This window comes from Lynx rufus, unplaced genomic scaffold (genome assembly GCF_022079265.1).
Source record: "Lynx rufus isolate CCGP_SWC_20201006 ecotype Redwood Valley unplaced genomic scaffold, mLynRuf1.p SCAF_2, whole genome shotgun sequence".
Classification (NCBI taxonomy): domain Eukaryota; kingdom Metazoa; phylum Chordata; class Mammalia; order Carnivora; family Felidae; genus Lynx; species Lynx rufus.
Genome location: NW_025814834.1, coordinates 188,445,119 through 188,467,224, shown reverse-complemented (window position 1 = coordinate 188,467,224; position 22,106 = coordinate 188,445,119). Strand labels below are relative to the sequence as shown.

Sequence of the window (22,106 nt, the reverse complement as noted above, 5' to 3'; positions counted from 1 at the left end):
ACTACAGCCCATTCTGATTGTGCTGCACACCTGTACCTCCATGACATCTCTTCTTTGTAGCTTTATCCCCTTTAGTTTTTACCAGGGAGATCTGTTCCCCGTGCTGTGTGTTCCTGAGGGTTGTACCCCTGTGGTGTCTGCACTGGTGTGTGTGTGGGGGGGGGGCGGTGCACACCCAGAATATTTGCACCTGGGAATGAAACCTCTGTAAATACGGTATTGTTGCACCCTATGATACCTGGACTAGGCCCCGTCTTTTTGGTGCAACGCACCACTGAGCTGCAAACCCATGGTATCTGTACCACAGGCTACAGGATGATTGTGACAGGGGGCCATGCCCCTGTAGCAGTCTGTCCGGATAGCTGGCCGCCTAATGGCTGCCGAGAACTTGAATTCTATTGTAGGTTTCATGGCTGCATCTCAGCGCTGTGGTGATCAAGTTCAGACAAGGCCTTAGTGATATGGGACCTGCATCCCAGACTGGCCGTACGGGGCATCATGGTAGGGACTTCCTCTCTCCTAGCCTCAGCCACCTGAGCTCTGTGATCACTGAGTGGGAACCCCAGGTACGGTGTGAATGGGGCTGGGTGCCCATCACGCCTCCTTCAGCTCTCTTGCTTTTACTTCTCAGCTCCTATCTGAGACTTTTAGCAAGATCTTGGGACAAAGGACATCTCCCTCCCTTTGCCTTTTGCGGTCAGCCCCCGCCCCACTTCACAGTCCTTCCTGTTTTGTCTTTGCACCTTTGCTCACCTACCGCCCTCTGATCTTAGGACCTCTGACTGTCCCAGTTGAGACTAGGGTTCAAGTTCCAGAAAGGAGCAGAGCCGTCTTTGAGCCCTGCCCCTTCACATTCACCAGGCTTGTCCTTCCTTGCAAACTCTGTTACCATTGTGGGTCAGCTAGTACCTGGATCTGATCAAGACTCTCACCAGAGTCCCTGCATTCATTGTCACTCACTTGCCCCTCTATGTCCTGTTGTGTTTTCAGAGCATTACTGGGGGGCTTCTCACGGCACCAGCCACCTGCTCAGAGTAAGGTGTGAGCAGTGCTAGTGGACGCTGTTGGGGATCCCCTGAAACCCCCTGGGTTGGGGGGGGCATAGGAGAGAGCTCATCATTGGGCCTGTGGAGTGATAGCAGTGTATCTGTAGCGTATGGTGTGGCCATGCTGAAGGCTTCATACAGGTGTCTGGTAGAGTGGGGAGGGCACACCTGGCTGAGGAGCCTTATGAGTAAAGGCCTGGAGGCATTGAGCCAATCCCAAACACCGTCTTCCCTGTGCACAGGTGCCTGTCTCAGCCTGGAAGGCAGTTCTCAGCAAGCAGCTCCCTGAAGTTTGATCTGTAATGGGCCACTGGAGCAAGGGTGATGTGGGTGGAATCTGAGGGTCCAGCCACCCCCCCCATTCCTGGCCAATAGGGCCTTCCCTATGGTTTCCTTTTGGAGTGGGAAGGTGCCATGGGAATTGGGTAGGACGAGGGTGGTCAGGCAGGGCATCTACAACTTGTCAAGAGCACGTCCTGGCGAGCCTGGACGGGTTGTGGCTTTGGCTTTGAGCCTCTAATACGTGGATCCTGTCTGCTGCTAACAAGTCTGTGCTCTGGGGCCCGTGCTCAGCATGCGGGGTCTGGCCTACTGCCTCCTCCCTCCCTGCTGGGGAGAGAAGAGACAATGGGGTGCCCCAGGGACTAGCCTGCATGGGTCTGCTACCTTCTCACTGCTCTCTGTCTTAGTCTGTCTGTCTCCACCTGTGTGTCTCTGTGTCTGTCCAATCCTGTTTCCCTCTTCCTGTCCCCTTATGGAGGCAAGTTGGAAACTCACGGTCTGGGACAGAACATCCCTATACATCCTCTGGCCTCAGTGGCCCCCTGCCCTCCTACTCAGGTTTAGAGAATGACCTGAAGGCCTCTTGTACTCTCTCCCTACAGTGTGACTTTTGGATTACCTTTGGGGTCACTGAGGAAGGGCAGGGGGAGTCAGTGAGGAGCCAGGGCTCTGTGGGTCTGGGTGGTCATTGCATAGTCCAAGGTGGGGGTGGGGGTGTCTGTTGAACTAGACTCTGGATGGTCCGTGAGGGAGAGCAGGGTCTGGGTGGTGAGTAGGGATGAGGAGGTGGCGTAGGTGGGCAGTAGGGACATTGTTGGAAACCAGCTAACTGGCTCTGCCCTTCTCTCTATCACAGGTTGATTGTCCTGGGCTGTGGCTGGCCGTGGTGCTAGAGCCCTGGATGGCCCCAGAGCCAGCCCCAGGGAAGACGATGGTACCCCTTGTGCCTGCACTCGTGATGCTTGGTTTGGTGGCAGGTGCCCATGGTGACAGTAAGTCTGACCCCTCATGGTGCGAGATCTCCCAGGTTAAAAGGTGGCACTCCTCCTAGCAAGATTCTAGGGTGAGGGGCACAACCAGGTACTACAAGAGGCAAGATAGTTAGATACCTCCCCAGACCTCGTACTGTCCTAGAAAGACATCGCCCTCTCAGTTAGATAACCCCCCCTCCCAAGAAGTACTCCAGCCTCATGCTTCCTGGGAGCATCCTGTGAAATGCCTGCATGTCCCTTAAGGCACTGCGGGGTGGGGCATGTCTAAGTATGCCCCTGTTTTATGGGATGGGAGTGAGCCATGTCCAAGATTCATGTGGTCATTGGGTGACATGCTCAGGCGTGTACTGTGCCTGCCACTGCAGATCTGTGCAAAAGACACAGTGTGAGCCATGTCAGAGTTGAGTGGGAATGGGGGGTGGCTCACAAGGAATCTATATGGATGTGTGAATGGGATGCCACATGTGTCCACAGGTCCAGGGAGAGATCAGAAGCCGGAGCCACCACAGCCCTTCCCCTGGGCTAGACCCTTGGGATTCATATGTGGGGACACTGTGTCCCTCCTTCCCCTTCCCCACCACCTTCAAGGCAAAAGGGCATCCCCCTTCCACCAGCCCCTCAGCGTTGGGAATCCGGGGAAGATTGCACCTGGCCAGCAGGATGCTGGGCTCCAGTGGACCTGTGTGTGTGTGTGTGTGTGTGTGTGTGTATGTGTGTGTGTGTGTGTGTGTGTGTGTGTGTGTGTGTGCGTGCGCGCGCCCGCTGGCGGAAGTGGGATTGTCCCCTGCCCAAATCCAACTCTGAACTTTCCTTCCTTTCCTGCCGCCCTTCCCCCTGCCTGGCACTACAAGACTGGCCGCAGCCCGCCCCGTCACCATGGTTACCACTGCTTGGTTACTGGTGGAAGGCGGAGCACAGGGCAGATTTAGCCAATCTGCACACTGACAGGGAGGGGTGAGGTCGGAGCCAAGGTCCCTGGGGAAAGGGGCTGTTCCCAGCCTGTCCGGAGCCCAGAGGTGGCCAGGGGCCAACCCCGGGATCAGCCTGGGGGTCAGCAAGCCATAGGGCTTCCCTCACCCCCCTCTCCAAGTATCTGGGCACAGATCTCTATCCTTTCCCCTCCCAGGCCCTTTCTCCTAATGGCTCATTAATTATTCAGGACCAGATCCTGGAGAGGGGTGGGACTAGGGCGCCCCGCCCTTTGTCCTCAGAGGCTGGGCCCTGGTGGGGCTGGTAGGGCCAGGGGAAGGGGAGGGCATTCCTCTTGGGGGCAGGGGCTGAGGGGGAGTGGGAGCTTTGAGGTGCAGGCCAAGGGAGGGCTGGGCAAGCAGAAGCAGGGCTGGGTTTGGGGGCAGGGGGTGATCTCCAGGCCTAGCTGGGGCTGCTGGAGAGCTTGAGCCTGCAGGGGCAGGTTGGGGTAGAAGTCACTGGGTGTGACTCTGACGTTGGCAGGGGAGGCAAAGGCTTGTCAACAGTCAGGTGTGGTCAGTAGCCCTTAGACACTGAAATACTGTCCTTGCTCTCCGACCTCACCCCGGACACTCTCATGGCCTTCAGACAGGAGTTTGAGGGCAGAGGGAGGACCGCCCAGCTGGACTTTCAGACAACACATCCTGGGAGAATAACTGCCTTCCCCTCCTGCTTCAGACCAAACATGCCCTGACGTGTACCCTCATTCCCCCCAAACCTGTTCCTCCTTCTGTGTTCTCTCCCCTGGCGAATGGCATTACCACCCACCCCGCCACCCAAGTCAGAGCCCAGGGCCTCCTCCCTGTTTCATTCCGCACATCTAATCCATCACCAACTTCTGTTGTTTCTCCCTTCTAAACATCTCTGGAATGCATCCACCTTCCTCTCCACTGCCTTCACCCAAGCCACGCTCAGCTCTTTTTTGGGCTTTTGCACGCAACTGCCTCCTGATGTCTTCCCTGCCTCCATTCCCTCATAATCCATTCTCCCTTCCGGAGTCTAAGAGTCAGGTTGCAAAATGAAAGCCTGACTGTGTCACCGCTCAGTTTAAAATCCCTCACTCTCCTCCCCTGTTGCCTTCAGGATCAAGCCTAGGGGTCTCGACGCTTCTCAAGGCTTTGCATTTTCTGGCCTCTGCCAACCTCATCCTTCACTCTGCCGCCCGCCCCAGGCTCCCGCCATGCTGACTTCTGTCACTCATATGTTCCCCGGGCCTCTGTTCCTTCTGATCCCTCTGCTTGGAACACTCTTCCTTGTCCTCCTACCTGACCAGTTCCCACACACTTGGAACCATCACTTCCTCCAGGAGTCTGGGTCATGTGCTACTCCCTGCTGGTCCTTAAGAACCAGAACCCAAGGACCAGGGTCTTGAAAGTAGGAACCAGCTGGAGATGCTGAAATAGGGTGAGTGGGGCTCTGCTCCCAGACAGAGAGCCATGGGAGGGGAGCCTGGGTTGGGGGCTGTGACTTGGCCCTGTGAAGCAGGGTCTGTCCTATAGACCTGCTTCATGCTACATACACTTTTGGATCTATAGCCCTCCCACCGTGACCAGGCTTAGGCTGGGCTTAGGAGACTTCTAGCCAGGGGTGACTGAGCAAACGTGGACAGAGCTACTGCAAAAGGTAGGGCAGGCGCCCCAGAGAATTGACGACCGGAGCAGTGAAGCGCGGAGCGGACAAATGTGTTTCTATAGGCCTCTTAACGAGACAAATGAATGGGAGCCCTGGCCTCTGAGGGGAGCGGAGGGAAGGGGGGTGGAGAAGCAGCTGCCAAGAGTTAGCCCAGAGGCCCCAGCGTTAATGCCGACTCAGCTCCGATGGAGACCCAGGCACACGGGGTGCGGGCAGCTCCCCCAGCCCAGGTCTTTGTGGTTTCTCAAGGGGAAGGCTTGTAGGGGGCTAGAGGTGGTCCCAAGCAGGAAGAGGTTTCTCCTTCTCTAACGTGCAAGTCAGGTGCTAGGTGGCCACCCAGGCCTGCCTCTGGAACACGCAGTGGGGGGGTTACTACGGTGTGTGCTGTTGGGGGGCAGCACTGGCACAGAGGTAGTGATGTAAGCACTTGGGAAGGGCGTTGGGAGGCTTCCTGGAAGAAGGGAACCCTGAACAGTGACTGGATATTTGCTGATGGTGGGTGTTGCACAATGGGATAAGATGGGGCAGGGGGGATAGGGATGGCCCTTGGGCTTCTCCATGGAGCTCATGAAAGAGATACAGTGAAAACCATCTCCCTTTTGTTCCCGGATAGCATAGGACAGAGGCAGGGATGCAGCACAGGTGATCAGGTTTGAGCAAGGACCTGGTTACAGCCTAGTGACTTGGAATCATAGGAGCCTGGAGTAGGATGCCCGATATTGGAGGGGTAGATGGGGTCAGGGCAGGGGCCTGAGTAGCTGAGGGTGTGTCTGTCATGTCATACCCCCGCCCCGCCAGCCTCATGGGAGGCAGGGCCACCGGCTAGGTAGGACCTGGTGGCCTGCCTAGACTCTGCCCTCCGTAGCACTTCTGGCAGGTTGCTTTCTCTCTCTGGGCCTGTTTTCCGATTGCACAATAAGGGTAGTCATTCCTACCTGGAAAGGTTAACTGAGGTCACATGTTCGAGGCACCTGGCACCAAGTATGTGGTCCCTGCATCTGGGGCCATGACCTGGGGGCTCCCTGTGTGTCCCCTGGGAGCCCGGGTTGTCTCTGAGCAGGCTCCCCTCTGGAGGGCACCAAGAACGGTCATAGGAGCCAGAGTTAATGAGTCCCCAGCTCATTAGGCGGTTCAGGGCCTGGGAAATCCACCTCTCCAGGAGCTCCCTCCCCTGCCTCGCTGTCCCTCACTCCCTCATGGCCGCGTGTCTGCTCTCTGCTTCCGTGTACACGTGTGTGGACGTGTGTGTATGTGCTCTGCAGGGAAGGCACAAAATAGCAGTCCGTCTCTCCCTGTGGACGAGCCTCCAGGGTGGCCCGGCTTGGCTGGCTGAACACCCTCTGCCCCAGAAGTGTGCCCACACTCTGTCCAAGCTAGCCCACTCGTTTCCTTTATTTGGCCACTCATCCCCATTGTACATGGGCTCAGTGGCCTGCTTGAATGGAGAGTGTCCCAGGGCTTACCTCTGGGACCTGCTGCCCAAATTGCTGTGTGGCCCACAACCTCCGTGCAGTGAAGAAGGGGGGAAGGTCCAGAGGAGTGCTGGAACCACATTCTGGTGGGGGCAGAAGGCCCCTCCTGGCACGTGGTCTCTGAAGTTCTTCAGACCCCCACTGAACACCAGGCAGCACCTGAGTCAGCACCTGGCAAGAGTGGTCTAGTGGCTTGATTTTGACAGCGTGTCTGGGGACATAATCAGTCAGTGTAGCTGTTACCAGTGCTGGAATGGGAAACCCAGAGGGCTGCTGGATGTAGGGCAGGCTCCCACAGGCTTGGGCGTGGGGTGCACGAGAGGGCAGGGCACACGCAAAGGCAAGCAGGTACCCACTGGCCTGGCCTGTCAGGGCAGGTCTGGGTAGGGGGTAGCCAGCCCACCAGAGCCAAGCGGTGTCCCAGCACACTGTTTGGCCCATGATAGGTGCTCTCTTTTGAAAGAGTCAGGAAAGGTGAACCTGGAGAGAGGTTAGCAGGAGCAAGTGTGGGGAGGGGAGTAGGGAGACCGAAATCAGCCCAGGGTTTGTAGCTGGGAAGAGACCTGGTCAGATTTGTGCTCCCCAGAGGTGGGCCTGGTGAACAAAAGGGGCAGGGGCTTGGCAGGGCTGTGGGACACCAACGAGCTGGAGTAGTGGGGTTTGGCTGTCATGCTGGGTGAGGGGCCCCTGGGTGGGAGTGGGGGTGGGTTCAGGAAGCGGAGGGTGAGGCCTGAGTAAGGGGAGGGGCCTGCCCTGCCCGCTAGCACTGGTGGAGGGGGGGAGCTCAGGAGGCTCTGCCAGTCAGGCGGGTGGGTGGGCTGGGCGGGGCACTGGCCTCTCTCCAGCCTTCCAGGGTTCTGCCTCCTCAGTGGCCCCAGGACTTGGGCACCATCCAGCCTCCACACTTCCTTGGCCTTTTCCTTTTCCCTCCTCGCCATTCTCTCTCTCTCTCTCTCTCTCTCTCTCTCTCTCTCTCTCTCTCTCGTGACCCAGACCTGGCTCGCCTCCCCAGCTTCTGGTTCTTTGTTTGGTGGGGAGGCCCCGCCCCCAGGCGCGCTCTCCGGCCATTCCGGTTCAGCAGGTTCCAGCCTCTGCTTTCTGCTTGTGGACACGTTGAGGCAGGAGTCCAGGAGGGTTTCCACCCTGGGCTCCTCTCCCTGGTGGAGCGGGTTTCCCCCTGGCGTGTGAGGGGCTGCGGTCTCCATCCTCCGCAGGCATGCCTTCCCTCGTCAGGTCACCCCTTCATTTGTTCTACACCCTCGTGTGCCAGGAACTGGGTCGGGCAACTGGGACGGGGCAGGAAGCAAAGCAGGGTGAGGAAGCGGCTGTGAACCAGATACTCCCCGCCCCCCAAATGTAGAAAAAGTAATAACCTCACACACGTGCTATGTAACAAACTGTGAGCAGTGCTGTGAGAGAGGCGGGGAGAGTTACGAGAGAGCTTAAAGCCAGGAACTGAGCTAATGGAGCAGCGGACAGCGACAGGGAGACCAAGGAAGGTTTTCTGAGGAAATGATGTTTAAGTTGAGATCAGGAAGGTAAATAGGAGTTCGTGGGTGAAGAGGATGTCTAAAAGGTTTGTGGCAGCAGGAACAGCTACTCCAAGGGTCCTGAGGCCACAGGGAACGTCACTCCTCCGGGGGGCTGGGAAGCCAGGGCTGGGGTGGGGGGTGGGTGGGGAGTGGCTGGGGTCAGACCTGGCGATGTTCTGTCCACCCTGAAAGGAGTTGAAGTTTTGTTTTGATAGCAGTGGGAGGCCTCTGCAGGGTTTTGGTCAGAGGAGAGGGGCAGTTCACTCGGGCTGCTGAACAGACACTAGACTGGAGGCAGGGACGCAGCTTGCTGGGCGGGCCGAATCTTCATCTTCAGTCAAGGGAAGGTGGCATCTGGACTAAGGTAGTGGCAGTGCAGAAGGAGATCATGGAGCTGCTATCGTCAGGTCCTTGGGTGTCGGGGAGGTGTACACCCAGTGGAGCCTGAGTGGGCAGAGTCCTGTCTGAGAGGACCAAGGAGGCCCTGTCTGAAAGGACCGGCAAACAGGGACAGGCTCTGCGGGCAGCGGCAGACTGGGAGAGTCTGGAGCCTCTTTCAGGGCGCAGTCGGAAGAAATGGGGAGCAAACTGTAGCTTCTAGGCCCTCTACGTTATTCCCATGCCACTCTGACCCTCACCAAGGCTATGTTGTTTCCCCACCAAGGCTGCCCCTGGCTCTTCGGGCCCAGCTGCTCTCACCCCCTCTAAGTACTCCGCAAGCAGTCAGGTGGGGAGGCCTGAGTTTCCCTCCTCCAGGGAGCCTTCAGTGCTGCAGGAAGAGCTTAGGATTGAAACACCAATCAAACCCTAGCTCCACCCCCCCATCACTGTGTGACTTGTTACTTAACCTTCCGAGCCTCCATTTCCTCATCTCTTAAAATGAAGATGATACTACTACCCACGTCATTTTGTTTTGTTTTCTTTATAAAGTATTTATTTTTAAGAGAGAGAGAGCGCGCACGAGCAAGCAGGGGAGGGGCAGAGAGAGAGGGAGACAGAGAGTCCCAAGCAAGTGCTGCGCTGAGCGTAGAGCTCAACATGAGGCTCGAGTCACGAACCTGTGAGATCATGACCTGAGCCAAAACCAAGAGTCAGACGCCTGACTGACTGAACCACACAAGTGCCCCCACATCATTGTTTTAAGACTTCAAGTGAGAGCAGCAGCTGCCTCCCACGCAGGACCCACCAACCGTCATGCCTGTGCACGCCCTCGACAGCCTTCACATTCTGTCCACACAGACCCGTGGGCCCTGGCACCATTTTGCAGATGAGAAAACAGAGGCTCAGAGATGATGAGTGGCTTGCGTAAAAATTACATAAAACTTGCAGAGGCTGCCGGGCCACTGGGTGCTGGATAAAGTGGTTCCCTTCCTGCTCGCTGCAAGGCTAAGCCCTCTTACACTGTAACTGCTGACCCCGCTGGTCCCCGGACCCTCCCCTCCTGCGGGACTGCGCCCATCGCTGTCCACTGGATCCTGGGTCGGCACACTCTCCCTGTCTGCTTCCTCCTTCCCAGCAGCATTTAAACATTGTCTTTCACGTCTTAGGAAATCAAAAAAGAAACCAAGATGTAAGCCTCCCTGGACCCCTTACCCCCTGTAGGTGCCATCCTTTCTGTGGCTTCTCATCACAACCAGTCTCCTTTAAATGGTCACTACACTCTTCTCTCCACTTTCTCACCATCCCCGCTCACCCCTCCACCTTCTTTGGTCCGGCTTCCCCCAGCACACCACTGACCCTGCTTTTCATAAAGCCCCACTATTGTGTACCAGGTGTTTGGGAGTCAGGCTTGAATTCAAGCCTTGGAAATGCCACTCGTTGCCTGTGTGACCTTGGGCAAGTGACTTCACCTTTCTGGGCCTGTAAACTGGGGATAACAACGAGGAAGGACTAAATGAGATAAAGTACCTGGTGCGGAGTGGGTGCTTAGCAGGGATGGTCATCACTGCACACACGTGTTTCTGTGCCAGAGATCAGGTCAGGCCTGGGCTCATTGGTACTGAGCAGGTGGTCTGAAAGGTCATTTCTCACGGTATTAGCCTTTCTGGAGCTGTTCATTGGCCTGATTAATAGGAAATGGATCCTCTGTCAGGATTAACGAGGCGTTGCTACATCTTAATGAAAAGCAGGTTTCTCTGGTCTTGTGACCCCCGCCAGGGGGTGGGATTCATAGGGACAGGTGCTCCAGGTCAGCCCTGGTGTGTGTACCAAGGTGATATGGGCATGACAGTACAGTGTCTGAGCCCCCTTCTTCCTTCCCCTCCCCCACCTCCCAGTGGACACGCCGGGGAGATGTACAGGCTATCAGAAGGCAATAGCCAAGTCAGTGGGGGTGGGGGCGGGGCAGATTTACAGGAAAGCATTCACCTGGGAAGACGTCCAGAGACACTTAAAGAGGTGGAATGTCTAGGCCTTTCAGGACTGCTGGTGTGTGGGGGCTGAGAGAGGAGGAATCACGGTTTCTGGCTTGAGCCTTGGGGTAGATGGAGGTACCATCCCCCAGATGGAGAGCAGTGGGGGAGGGACCAGTCTGAGAGGTGCTGGGGCTCTTCCAGGCAGCACTCAGCATGCCTTTGTCCTCTTGCTTGGAACTAATGGGGGATGGGAGACAGAGTAGTATAGTGGTTAAAGCATGGACTCCAGACACAGGACTCTTGGGTTCAAATCTCAGCTCTGCCACTAACCAGCTGTGTCATGTTAGACAAATCCCTTAGCCTCTCTGTGCCTTGATTTTCTTCTCTATAAGCGATGTGATTATAGCACCCACCTCATATACTACAGTTCTTTTGAGTAGTGCCTGGCACATAGTAAGCACTGTGTAAGGGTTAGGTGTCACTATTCATATTTTCTTTATAGATCTTGCCACACACACACACAACCCCCCCATGACTGCCACCTGCGGAGTGTTGGTGATGTCGGTGGTGACTGTGTCATGGTGACTTGGTGTCTCCATCTCTCCAGGCAAACCTGTCTTCATTAAAGTCCCTGAGGACCAGACTGGGCTGTCGGGAGGAGTGGCTTCCTTTGTGTGCCAAGCCACAGGGGAGCCCAAGCCACGCATCACATGGATGAAGAAGGGGAAGAAAGTCAGCTCCCAGCGCTTTGAGGTAAGACCTTGGGTAGGAAGGGGCTGGCAGAGTTCAGGGTCTGCCTATCCTATTCTGGGGTCTGGTCCTACATCCCCTCTCCTTGGTCTTCCTCCTCAGGGGCCTTTTGGAGGTGGGAGGATGTCTGATCCTGAGCAGACTGTGACCCTGTGTCTGTCCTCTGGCAGGTGATTGAGTTTGATGATGGGGCAGGGTCCGTGCTGCGGATCCAGCCATTGCGGGCGCAACGAGACGAAGCCATCTACGAGTGCACGGCCACCAACAGTCTGGGAGAGATCAACACTAGTGCCAAGCTCTCAGTGCTCGAAGGTACGTGCTGGAGAGGAACGTGGCATGGTGGGTGGGTAGAATGACGTGTGGGAAGAGCCAGTCAGCCAGCCCCGTCCCTGCCATGGGCGGGTGTGTGTTTGGCAGAAAGGAAAACTGGCCATCTTGGCATCAGCGAAGGTCAGAAGTGGACAGGGATGGTCATTGGATCTGGCCTGGATTGTTTGGCTTGCGCCGAGGCCAGCTGTGTCTTTATGTCCTGTTGAGCCATGGCATTGCTCTGGTAGGGTTTGGGTCTGAGGTCTGATTTGAGGTGTGGGGCTGCAATTATGTATCGTTTGGGTTACTTGGCTTGTAGCGGTGGATCTGATTGTCCTGTGGGGCAGTGGGCTTCAGAGAGGTGTGTTCCCTTATGAACCAGGGCCCTAGGCTGGAGCCTAGGACTCTGTGGGTGGATTTTAGTGTCTTCTCACCTGATGGTTGCTGCATTCATTCACAAATACTCCCTAATGCTGCTGTAAAGTCCAGGGGGCATCTGACCAGGGCCCTGCCCTTGATATAGTTTCCAGTAAGTCCTATGGGGGCAGCCAGGGGGGTAGCAGAGCACAGAGGAGGGGGAGCTGTTATCTAAGCTGAGTCCTAAGGATAAGTAGGAGCTGGGGTAGGGGGCTAGGCAGAAATAACAGCATCTGCATATACCAAGGCCCAGAGGGAGGAGAGAAGGGAATTTTCACGGAACTCTGAGTAGTTCAGTTTGGTCTGGGGGATGGGTGGAGCTCGAGGGCACAGAGAGAAGCCGGGGGAGAAACCATTCAGCATGGACCTGGGGAGGTTAGAGGGCAGATCACACAGGCCCAGGCTAAGAATTGAACACTTTCCTAGGGATGTAAGAAGCCACGGGCTAGGGAGTGACATGATCAGTCCCCAGCCACAATGGATTCATCAGTCTGAATATGTCTGTGTGTATTTTCAAAATAGAGCCTTGATTGTTGCCTTTTTTGAAAAAAAATTGCAGTAACAATACCTGTTGGCTGTTGAAAATTTGATAAATATGAAATAGCACGTAGGAAAAAGTAAAAATCAGATGTTATTTTGCCTCTTCCAGTAACATTTGGTTTTTTCCTTGCCCATTTTCTGTGCAGGCATTATATATACAGTTGACCCTTGAATAGTGCAGGGGTTAGTTTGCCAACCCTCCCCACCACTGCCAAGCAGTTGAAAATCTGCATATTGCTTTTGACGTTTCCAAAACTTAGCTACTAATAGTCTATGGTCTACTGGAAGCCTTGCCAATAACATAAAAGTCAATTAACACATCTCTTATATATGTATTATGTACTGTATTCTTAGGATGAAACAAGATGGAGAAAAGAAAATCTCATTAAGAAAATCATGAGAGCGGCTCCTGTGTGGCTCAGTTGGTTAAGCATCCGACTCTTGGTTTCGGCGTGGCTCAGGTCATGATCCCGTGGTTTGTGGGATCGAGCCCTGCATTGGGCTCTGCGCTGGCAGTGCAGAGCCTGCTTGGGATTCTGTCTCCCTCTCTCTCTCCCTCTCCCCCACTCACACTGTCTCTGTCTCTCTCAAAATAAATAAACTTAAAAAAATTTTTTAAATAAAAGAAGAAAAATGAGAGAGGGGTGCCTGGCTGGTTCAGTCAGTAGAGCATGCAACTCTTGACCTCAGGGTTGTGAGTTTAAGCCCAACATGGGGTGTAGAGATTACTAAAAAAATAAACTTAAAAGAAAATCATGAGAGAAAATACATTTAAATATAGTCCTATGCCATATTGAAAAAAGTCCACATATAAGTGCACCTGTGCAGTTCAAGCCCGTGTTGTGGGAGGGTCAATTGTATAAGAAAAGTGGGATCGTCCCCTGCCCAATGATTTGTGGACTGCTTTTTTTTCCCCCAAGATTTTATTTAAAAAAAAATTTATGAGGGGTGCCTGGGTGTCTCAGTCGGTTGAGCGCCCAACTTCAGCTCAGGTCAGGATCTCACAGCTCGTGAGTTCGAGCCCCACGTCGGGCTCTGTGCTGACAGCTCAGAGCCCGGAGCCTGCTTCGGATTCTGTGTCTTCCTGTCTCTCTGCCCCTAACCCACTCGTGTTCTGTCTCTGTCTCTCTCAAAAAATAAACATTAAAAAAATTTTTTTTTAAATTTTTTTTTTTTCAACGTTTATTTATTTTTGGGACAGAGAGAGACAGAGCATGAACGGGGGAGGGGCAGAGAGAGAGGGAGACACAGAATCGGAAACAGGCTCCAGGCTCCGAGCCATCAGCCCAGAGCCTGACGCGGGGCTCGAACTCACAGACCGCGAGATCATGACCTGGCTGAAGTCGGACGCTTAACCGACTGCGCCACCCAGGCGCCCCAAAAAAATTTTTTTTAATAAAATAAATTTCTGGGAAAGAGAGAGAGTGCGCGCGCGCAAGTAGGGGAGGGGCAGAGAGTGAGACAGGATCTGAAGTGGGCTCTGCACTGACAGCAAAGAACCTGACACAGGGCTTGAACCCATGAACGGTGAGATCATGACCTGAGCCGAAGTCCAACGCTTAACTGATTGAGCCATCCAGGCGCCCCTCCAAGATTTTAAGTAGTCTCCGCACCCAACGTGGGGCTCCAACTCACAATCCCGAGATCAAGAGTGATGTGCTCCACTGACTGAGCCAGCCAGGTGCCCCTCATTTGTAGACCACTTTTTAACGTAACCCATCATGAACATCTTCCTCACCGTTAAATATTCTGTATCATTATTTTTAATGGCTGTAGGTATCACATGAAGTACCTTAGTTTATTTGGCCATTCCTTTATTGTTGGACACATACATTGTTCCCCCCCCTTTTTTTTTTTTTGCTTTTATAAAGGGCTATACACTTTCTTGCAGATCAGATGTGTTCACCTTCCTGATTATTTCCTTATTCTAGATTCATGGAAGTAGAATTGCTGGATCAAAGGACACATGAATTTTTAAGCCTTTCAGTATTTCCAGAAGATTGTGTCAGTTTACACTCCCACCAAGCAGGGCATAAGAGGGCCTCTTTTCTGCATATCCTCACCAGCAGTGGGAATTATCATTAAAAAAAAGTCTTTGCCAAGTTAATAGGCAAAAAATGGCATCTCAATTTAATTTGCATTTCTTTGATTACAAGAGCAGTTGAACATCTTTTCACATTGGCCATTTTTACGCTATGGCTTTATGTGTTTGCATGCATCCATTCAGTAACTTCCTTGTGCCTGTGTGTCTCCTGTGGGCGGTGAGGGATGGGGGGAACTCCAGTTTAGAGGGGCAGTGGAAGACAGTGGTTAAGAGCAGGGGCTCCAGACCACTTCCTCTCTTACCTTGTGCCCTTGACTAGTAACTATGCCTCTGAGCCTCATCTGCCCCACCTGTAAATGGGGATGTAATACCTACTGCCCAAGCTGATTTGGAGGATTGAATATGATGTAAAGTACCTTGCAGGATCCAGCGAACGGTAGCTGCTATTGTGCTGGAAGTTGTACATCCTGGCGGTACCTGGCTCCTATGGCATCATCCAGGTGATGCGGCCCCATGGTCCATTCCCATGGAGGGGACTCCCCTGTGGAGCAGGGCCCCAGAGGACAGGCGTTGGGCCAGGACCACTGGTTGCCAAGTGCCCTGAGCTCAGTTTCTGTCCTCTAACCAGGGAACAAGTAGTTCAGCCTTGCCTTCCCTCCTGTTGGCATCTGCCCCAGCGGGGAGCCTTCTGTCCTACCCTGGCATCCAGGCATCTGGCTGAAGGGCCAGAACTGTGGCTCCTGCCCAAGAGGGCATCTTCTGAGACTGTCGTGTTGAAGAAAAGAGGACCTCTGGGTTAGTGTTGAAAGAGAAATCCACCCCTCTCCAATCCCCGCCCCCCCCCCCGCCCCTGCCTATGCCCCTGTTCCTTTGTGGGCACTCTCCTAACCCCACCACTGCCCTGGACAGCTTTGTTTTTTAAAGGATTGGGGAGGATACAGCTGGTCTTTCAGGCTCGGAAAGTGAGGGGATTCAGACTTGGAGGGACCCCCTCCGTCCTGAGGGGCATTCTTGAATGAAGGTTTCTCTAGCAGGGGTCTGGGGTTTGTTTGTGTTTCTGGGCTGTGGGAGGAGGTCCGTGGTGAGTGTGGGGCAGGTCCCTGCCCTGCTTGTGCTCCTGTCCCCCGTGAGGGCGGAGCTCTGAGCCCCTCCTCCTCCTGAAACACCCATCCAGGAAGATGAAATGCTGACTTACCGTGTTGGTCTGTGTAACCTTGACCAGGCTCCTGGCTTGGCAGAAAGGAGTGGAGTAGGAGGCCTCAAAGGGGCCAGGAGGTGGGGCCAGGAGGAAGCAGCCCAGACAGCGACCATCCCACCCCTCCCTGCCCTCCTGTGCAGGCCTGGAAAGTTGGGGGGTGTGGAGGGAGCAGGGAGAAAGGATAGTGTGACTGGGAGGAGAGCCAGGGCCGATCCTGGGAGGCCACCACAGGTTCTCAGGAAGCCTGGGGTGAGGATGAAGCTGGTTTGGGGGACAGGAATAAGAGTGGAGTCCTCTTCCGGTGTCACACACTGCATGTAGGCCAAAAGCACAGTACACGGTCATGCTTACTGCGCATTGGGCTTTTCAGAGGAGGGGCTAAGGGCCGCCTGCAGCGACCTGGCTCAGGGGAGGAATTGGTGTACCCCCAAAAGGGAGCCCAGGCCTGCGAGTCTGGTCCTGTTCCCCCCTGTCCTGTGTTGTTCCGCAACAGGCCCAGCCTCCCCCATACGTGGCTCGGGAAACACCCCACACTGCCTAAGGCTCCCTGAGCCTCTCCCTGGTCCCGGCCTTTGCACCCAGCTCCCCGACAGGACTGCCACTCCCCGTGTGACCAGGTGTGGCCCAATGTGCCCCAGCTGCCCTGTGGTGTGCAGCCGGCTGCCTGCCCTCCCCCCACACCCATGGCTGTGGACGGGGTAGGGGTGCCCAGCACAAGCTGACTGGGGGTGAGCCTGTCCAGGCTGTGACGAGCACAGGGCCCTGCCGCCCAGTGTTCCTGTCTGAGTGGTAATTGAAGCCATTAGCGCGCCAGCCTCTCCCTCGCCCGGTAATGGCAGGAAAAGCTCTTCTCACTCCGCACTCTTGAGGCAGCGGCTGAATCACTCCCCCTCCAACCCGCCCGCTGCCGCCACTGAGACAGAGAATCTGACATTTTCCCTCTGGAGGGAGGGGGAGGGGAGGCAGGCTTTGCTTCTTGGCCTTTCCCTCCAGGAGGTGGGGGGAGTGAGGGTCTTAGAGCTCATTCTGGAGGTTACGATTCAGCTGAGCCAGTGGGTTCCAAGCCAGGCAGGACAGTGGTCAGGAAAGCCCCGGAGGAGGCCAGACAGCACAGAGATGTGGGCAGGGCCCTGGTGACTTGGGTAGGTTCTGGAGGGCCATGGAAGGGGCGGGGGGAGAGGTGGAGGACTTGGGGGGGGGCGGGTGAGCCCAAGAGCAGGAATGGGCTGTTTCTGACTCTGTCCCGGAGGGGCCCGGCTCAGAGTGCAGGTGGCAGCGTTTGCCTTGTGATCATGGATGCAGCAGATGACAGGCACCCTGCGTGTGCTGTGGGTGCCCCGTGTGCCTGGGTAAGGCATTGTGTGAGGTGCGTGGCATGGTGTTAATGCAGCGGGTGTGTGCCTTACGTGCTACATGTACAGCATGGGGTGCGCAGCAGACTGTGTGTGCCTGTGTGCGTGCCTGTGTGCCCATGAGCACTGTAGGGGGTGTGTATACAGTAGGTGGTATACACTCCACACCATGCAGTGTCTGTGTGTGTGTGCACGCATTAGTGTGTGTCTGGGGTGTGGTGGGCGACAAGCATCTTGAGCTGAATGTGTGGGGGTCGGTCTGACACTGGGGGGATGGTCAGAGAGGCTGCATCTGGGCTCATCGTCTCTCGGACCCACGGGTTCCCTGCTCAGAGCTGCTGGCAGGCAGGACGGCTGGACAGGGATGAACGCGGGACCGAGTGGTCAGGCTGACCTGTTCTCGAGTACAGTAGCTCCTCAGCACTTCCTGTGCAGCCAGGCCAGGAGGGAGGGTGCACCAGATAGAGATCCTGCCCAGACCTTGGGACCCCACTTCTTCCTCCCCTCTTCTTACCAAGGCCAGGCTGCCTTTCACCTTTTTTCACCCAGTCGACTGACCAGAACCATACCACCCACAGGTGCCACACATGCAGTGTGTCTGGTCTTGCCTACTTTGTGATAGGCTCAGGGGATGCCGTTAGGCAAGTGGGACAGTGACTGGGGTAGGGGGTCAGTCGGTGCTGGGCCTGGACCCCCGGGTTCTGCAGTGGCTCTGACCCTGGCTGGCTTTGGGACCTGTGGGGTGATGAAGGACCTCTTGAGACCGCCCCCCCCTCACTGTTCACCCCCATACTCAGTCCTTTTGGAAACAGCCTCAGGGACAAGAGGGCTGATGAGCAACCTATGACCCTGTCCTAAGATCCTGGGCTGTGCCGGACCTAGAGCAGACCCTGAAGGGAGCTTGCTTTCAGGACGGGTGGGTGTTTTCCCAGGGAGTCAGCACTCCCTGCCCCACCCTCCTCCCTGCCCCTGGCCCAGTCCTGGCTTTGGGGTTGGGGTCGTTGGGATAAAGAGCTACCACAGGCAGAGGATGACTTCCCAAGTGGCAGGCTGTGCCCTCTCCCTGTTGCCTACATAGGTGTCTGGGTAACAGGCTGGTTTTGCAGAAGCTGGGCCTGTCACCGCCCTAATTGGCAGCCACAGAAGGCCTAGAACCCAGGCCAGCTCCTGCCCCTCCCCTCACAGCCAAGGCATGACCTACATGCTTTTCTGCTCCAGTGACTCTGGTCTCTCTGACCTATCCTTCCACACACCTCCCATCCCCCATCATGACCACTGTAGCATTTGGGACCCCGCAGACATGAGGCTCTGCAGCCATTTCCTGGAAAGTTCTGGGCCCTAGGCATGGGGTTGGGAGAGGTGTTAGGTAGGTGGGCACTGCCAGGAGGGCCTAAGGTCAGGCTCTGGGTTTCTTGGTACCTAGAATCCCCCATCTTCTCTGGTTTTGATCCTTCTCCAAGGGCCCAAGTGGACTCCCTTCTGAGTGGTCCTCCTGTGGTATAGGCAGTACACTTGCCTCTTCTGTTAGACAGGCAGTAGGCACCTCCCCTGCGCCCAGCCTGCCCCCCCCCCCACTCCTGCACTCAGAGATACTTACAAGGCCCTACTATGTGTTTGGCTTCCTTTCTGGCTCCCCTCTCCCACAGACTCATGACCACAGAGTGGAGCCCAGCAGCTCTGGGAATAGCTAGCCAAGTTGGAGGTTTTAAATGCCCCCGTGTGTGCAGTCTCCATCCTTAGTAAGGTGCCTCCCTCTGGTTGCCTGGGGAGAGAGGATTTTAATCAGAGGAATGACATGATCAAATGTATGCTTCAGAAAGGTCCCTGGGGGTGCAGAGCAGGGTGAAAGGAGACCAGCGAGAGATTGGGGCAGCCTTACAGGCAGTAATGGCCTAAACCCAGGCAGCAGGAAGGGGAGGAAGGGAGAATGGGCTACAAGCGGTGGAGAAAGAGTGGTGACCTGCCTGGCTACTATGGAACTGGGGAGGTGGGAGACTGTGGGTTATGGCTCTGGGCCCAGGTAGATGGTGGTACTATTTTCTACGATTCAGGACCAGGTCTAAAAGGGCAAGTCAACGAGTCTAGTTAGAAATCTGTTGTATCAGGCGTGTGTAGGCATCCAGGCAGAAGAATCCAGGAGGCCTGTGCAGATTGGCCAGCACTTCAAGGGACCTCTGAAAATGGAGTTTTGAAGGCTGAGAAATGGCAAATCTCAGGGAGCCAGAGCCAAGAGGGAGGAAGAGGGCCCGGATGGAGCCCCAGCTGGCTAATGTTTCATGTTGGGGGGCAGCACGTGGCGGGGTGGTCCCTGGGAATCTGGTGAGAAGGGGCTTGAGAGGTAGGAGAGAGACCTGGAGTGAGGCTGCGGGGATGGAGAGAAGACAGGCATGTGAAGGAGGAGCGAGTGGTCAGTGGGGCGGGGTGCTGTCGAGAGGTCAGGCGAGATGAACACTGAGAAGTGCCCTTTGAATTTAGTCTCGTGGAGTCATGGTTGACCTTGGTGAGCTGGCCAGAAGCAGTGGGGGGGGGGGGGGCGGGGGTCTGAGGAGTAAGTGGGAGGCTGTCTGTGGTCTGAACCTAGGGGGGTAAATGGATGAAAAGAATCTTCCTGGAGTAGGGCCAAGGTGGGGGAACCCCAGGAGCCGAGTCCAGCCTGGGCCAGGGCCCGGGAAGCCAGAGTGCTGCTGAGGTGTGTGCTCAGGGACAGCCCCAGGATTCACTTGAGTGTGTGTGGCCCTGAGGCCTCACCAACCAGGTTGAGTAGGGTGGTGTGAGGTGCCAGGGAAGCCCTGGAGGAGGGGGAGGCCACGGCTGCTCTCCGCTCTCACTACCACTCTTGGGCTCTCGCTGCTGACAGGCCCCAAACAGCTCAGATTCAAAAACAAAACAGGCTTTTAAGATGCCAAGTTTGATGAAATCTGAGTGCTGCAAGAGGTGGGAGTTTTCTCTTAGAAAAAGCTGAAAATGGAGACTGAAAGCTGTGAAGGAAGATGGGCCCAAGGCTCCCTAGGCCCCCGCTTACTGCTTGGAAGCTGGGAGACGGGGAGACTGTAGGTCTGGGGAAGGCATCTGAATTGATAGGTGGTGTCTTGGCCCCAACCCTGCAAAGGATGGAGCTGCCTCAGGGACAATGCTTAAGGTGGCCTTGGTTTCCTTAGAGTGCACAGGGGTTGGGGGAACCAGCTGCCCCACTACTCATGACGTTCCTTCGTGTTTCTCTACACGTCTCTGCATTTCCCGTGTCTCTGGGTACACGTGCCTCAGCATACGTGTATCTCTGACTGCATGTTTCCACATGTGTGTGGAGTGCCTGTGTGCACTGCCTCTGGATCTGCTTGCATGAGTCTTGTTTCCACAGGTGCTTGTCACTGCAGGTGCCCCTCCATACGCGTGTGGAGGTTTCTATTTTTGCACCTGTCTCTTTCGCCATGTATATCTCTGTGGGTCCCTGGCTGTGCATGTTTCTAGGTGTCTGTGTTCAGAGACAGGGTGAGGCCAGGCCCAACACTCATGCACAGAGGAGGAGGTCAGGCTTGCAGATGGTGCCACCCCAGGGAGCCTGTGTACGTGTGTGCCGATGTGTGCCTGCGTGTGCACGGAGACGCCATGAAGCTGGGTAAACACGGGTGAGAAGGTCGTGCTGACAGACGGTGCTGCCCGCCCCAGGACCCTGCAAGGCGTCTCCATCTGTCAGCTTCCCTGGTGCAGCCCCCTCCCTCTGGCCCAGACTCAGCCTGAGGCATCCAGGCTGAGCTGGACAAAGAAACCTGTGTGTGCTTTGTAGGGGCCTCTGCAGCCTCCCTCCCCCAGCCATCGCAGCCAGCCTAAGCCCATCCCCTGTCCACCCCTACTCTGGCCTCATCTGTCAGGACCCCAACATTTGCCTTAGCTCCAACCAGCCTCACCTTCCTACTGGCCCCCCACCCTCCCCCTAGCCTTTATTTGGGCAGTCCCTCCCTCCCCCCAGAAATCTCTTCCTGCCTCCCATGCTCAAGGGTTTAGTACTCTTGTGACTGCCTCCTCCTCCAGGAAGCCACCAAGATAGCAGGTGAGTCATGGATTTGAAGCAGCTCCACCATTGCTGTGGGGTTTCGGCCAAGTGTCTACCCCTCTCTGAGCCTTAGTCTCCCTCCACCCCCTTCCCCCCACCACACACACCCTGTCATCTTCCTCTGCCCAGTGGGGACAGCAGGGAAGGAGTTTAGAACTCCCGTTGCAGTATCTAAAGACCAGTGCAGTTTGGTGCAGGAGCCGTTAATGTACTCCTGCGCACCCACCCCAAGTACGCAGACAGTGGTCCTGGCGGGAGAGCCCTGGGAATGTGTGCGCACCCTACCTGTGCGTGCAGGTGAAATCCACAGACAGCTGTAGAGACTTAGGCTCCCTGGTACCTCTGAAGCCCCTTAAAGGCCCCATGGACTTCTTTTTCTCTCCCAAGGACCCCCTTTTCAGAGAATAGAAGGGCCTCCGCCCTAGAGGCACAGACACTGCAAATGCCTGGCTGAGCCTGTGAGGCAGGTGTAGGGAACCCCAGTTACGCGGTTGAGCGGTTGAGCGGTTGGGCGGTTGAGCGGGAAGGAAGCCTAAGGGGGAGGGGGGGAGCAGAGAGGTGGGGAGTTGGAGTGGAGGAACAGGGTCCCGGGAGGGGCACGCCCGCTCCACCCAGGCGGGGGCCGGAGGGGCGGCAGCTGCCTGGACCAATCACGGTTGCGCGCCCGCTGGGACGCGGGCACGCGCAGCCTTCCTCCGCGAGCCCGCCTCTCGCGTTGCCATGGTTACCGGGTGGCCTGGAGGGGGAGGAGCCCTTCCCTCCACCCGCAGCCGGGGGGGACAGATTTTGAGGGGACTCGATGACCACACATCGGGGTGTGGGTGCGTGCAGCGGGCTTCTGTGGAGCGCAGAGCCCTGAAGCCGTCGAAGGGCGTGGTATGTGGCAGGATGGTGGCGCTGCTCCCCGGGCCGCCCCTCCCGAGAGCCCAGGACCCAGCCCTGCCTGGGCGGGGTCCCACCCCCGGGGGTCGTCCGGCCCTACCTCAGATTTAGTGGTGTGACCTTGGGCGGGTGTCTAAGCCCCCCCCCCCCCCCCCCGTTCACTCATCTACCACATAGGGTTTTGGCAAAGATTAACTCATTTTTTTAAAGCATTTTAACTCAGTGCGTGGAACATAATAAATGCTCCATAACTGTAACTTTCTACTTCTCATATCCGAGCCTCA

At 56.0% G+C, this 22,106-nt stretch overlaps 1 protein-coding gene across 6 annotated transcripts in view; it reads left to right on the top strand.

Annotated features, from left to right (window-relative positions):
* The first annotated feature begins 2,229 nt into the window (after positions 1-2,229).
* Positions 2,230-22,106, top strand: part of PTPRF (protein tyrosine phosphatase receptor type F) — a 71,927-nt gene continuing 52,050 nt past the window's right edge. For all 6 annotated transcript variants that reach the window (XM_047083908.1, XM_047083905.1, XM_047083904.1 and 3 more), the window contains exons 1-3: positions 2,230-2,320; positions 10,887-11,032; positions 11,200-11,341. In XM_047083908.1, the coding sequence (XP_046939864.1) occupies positions 2,230-2,320; positions 10,887-11,032; positions 11,200-11,341 (379 nt within the window). The remainder of the gene's footprint in view (positions 2,321-10,886; positions 11,033-11,199; positions 11,342-22,106) is intronic.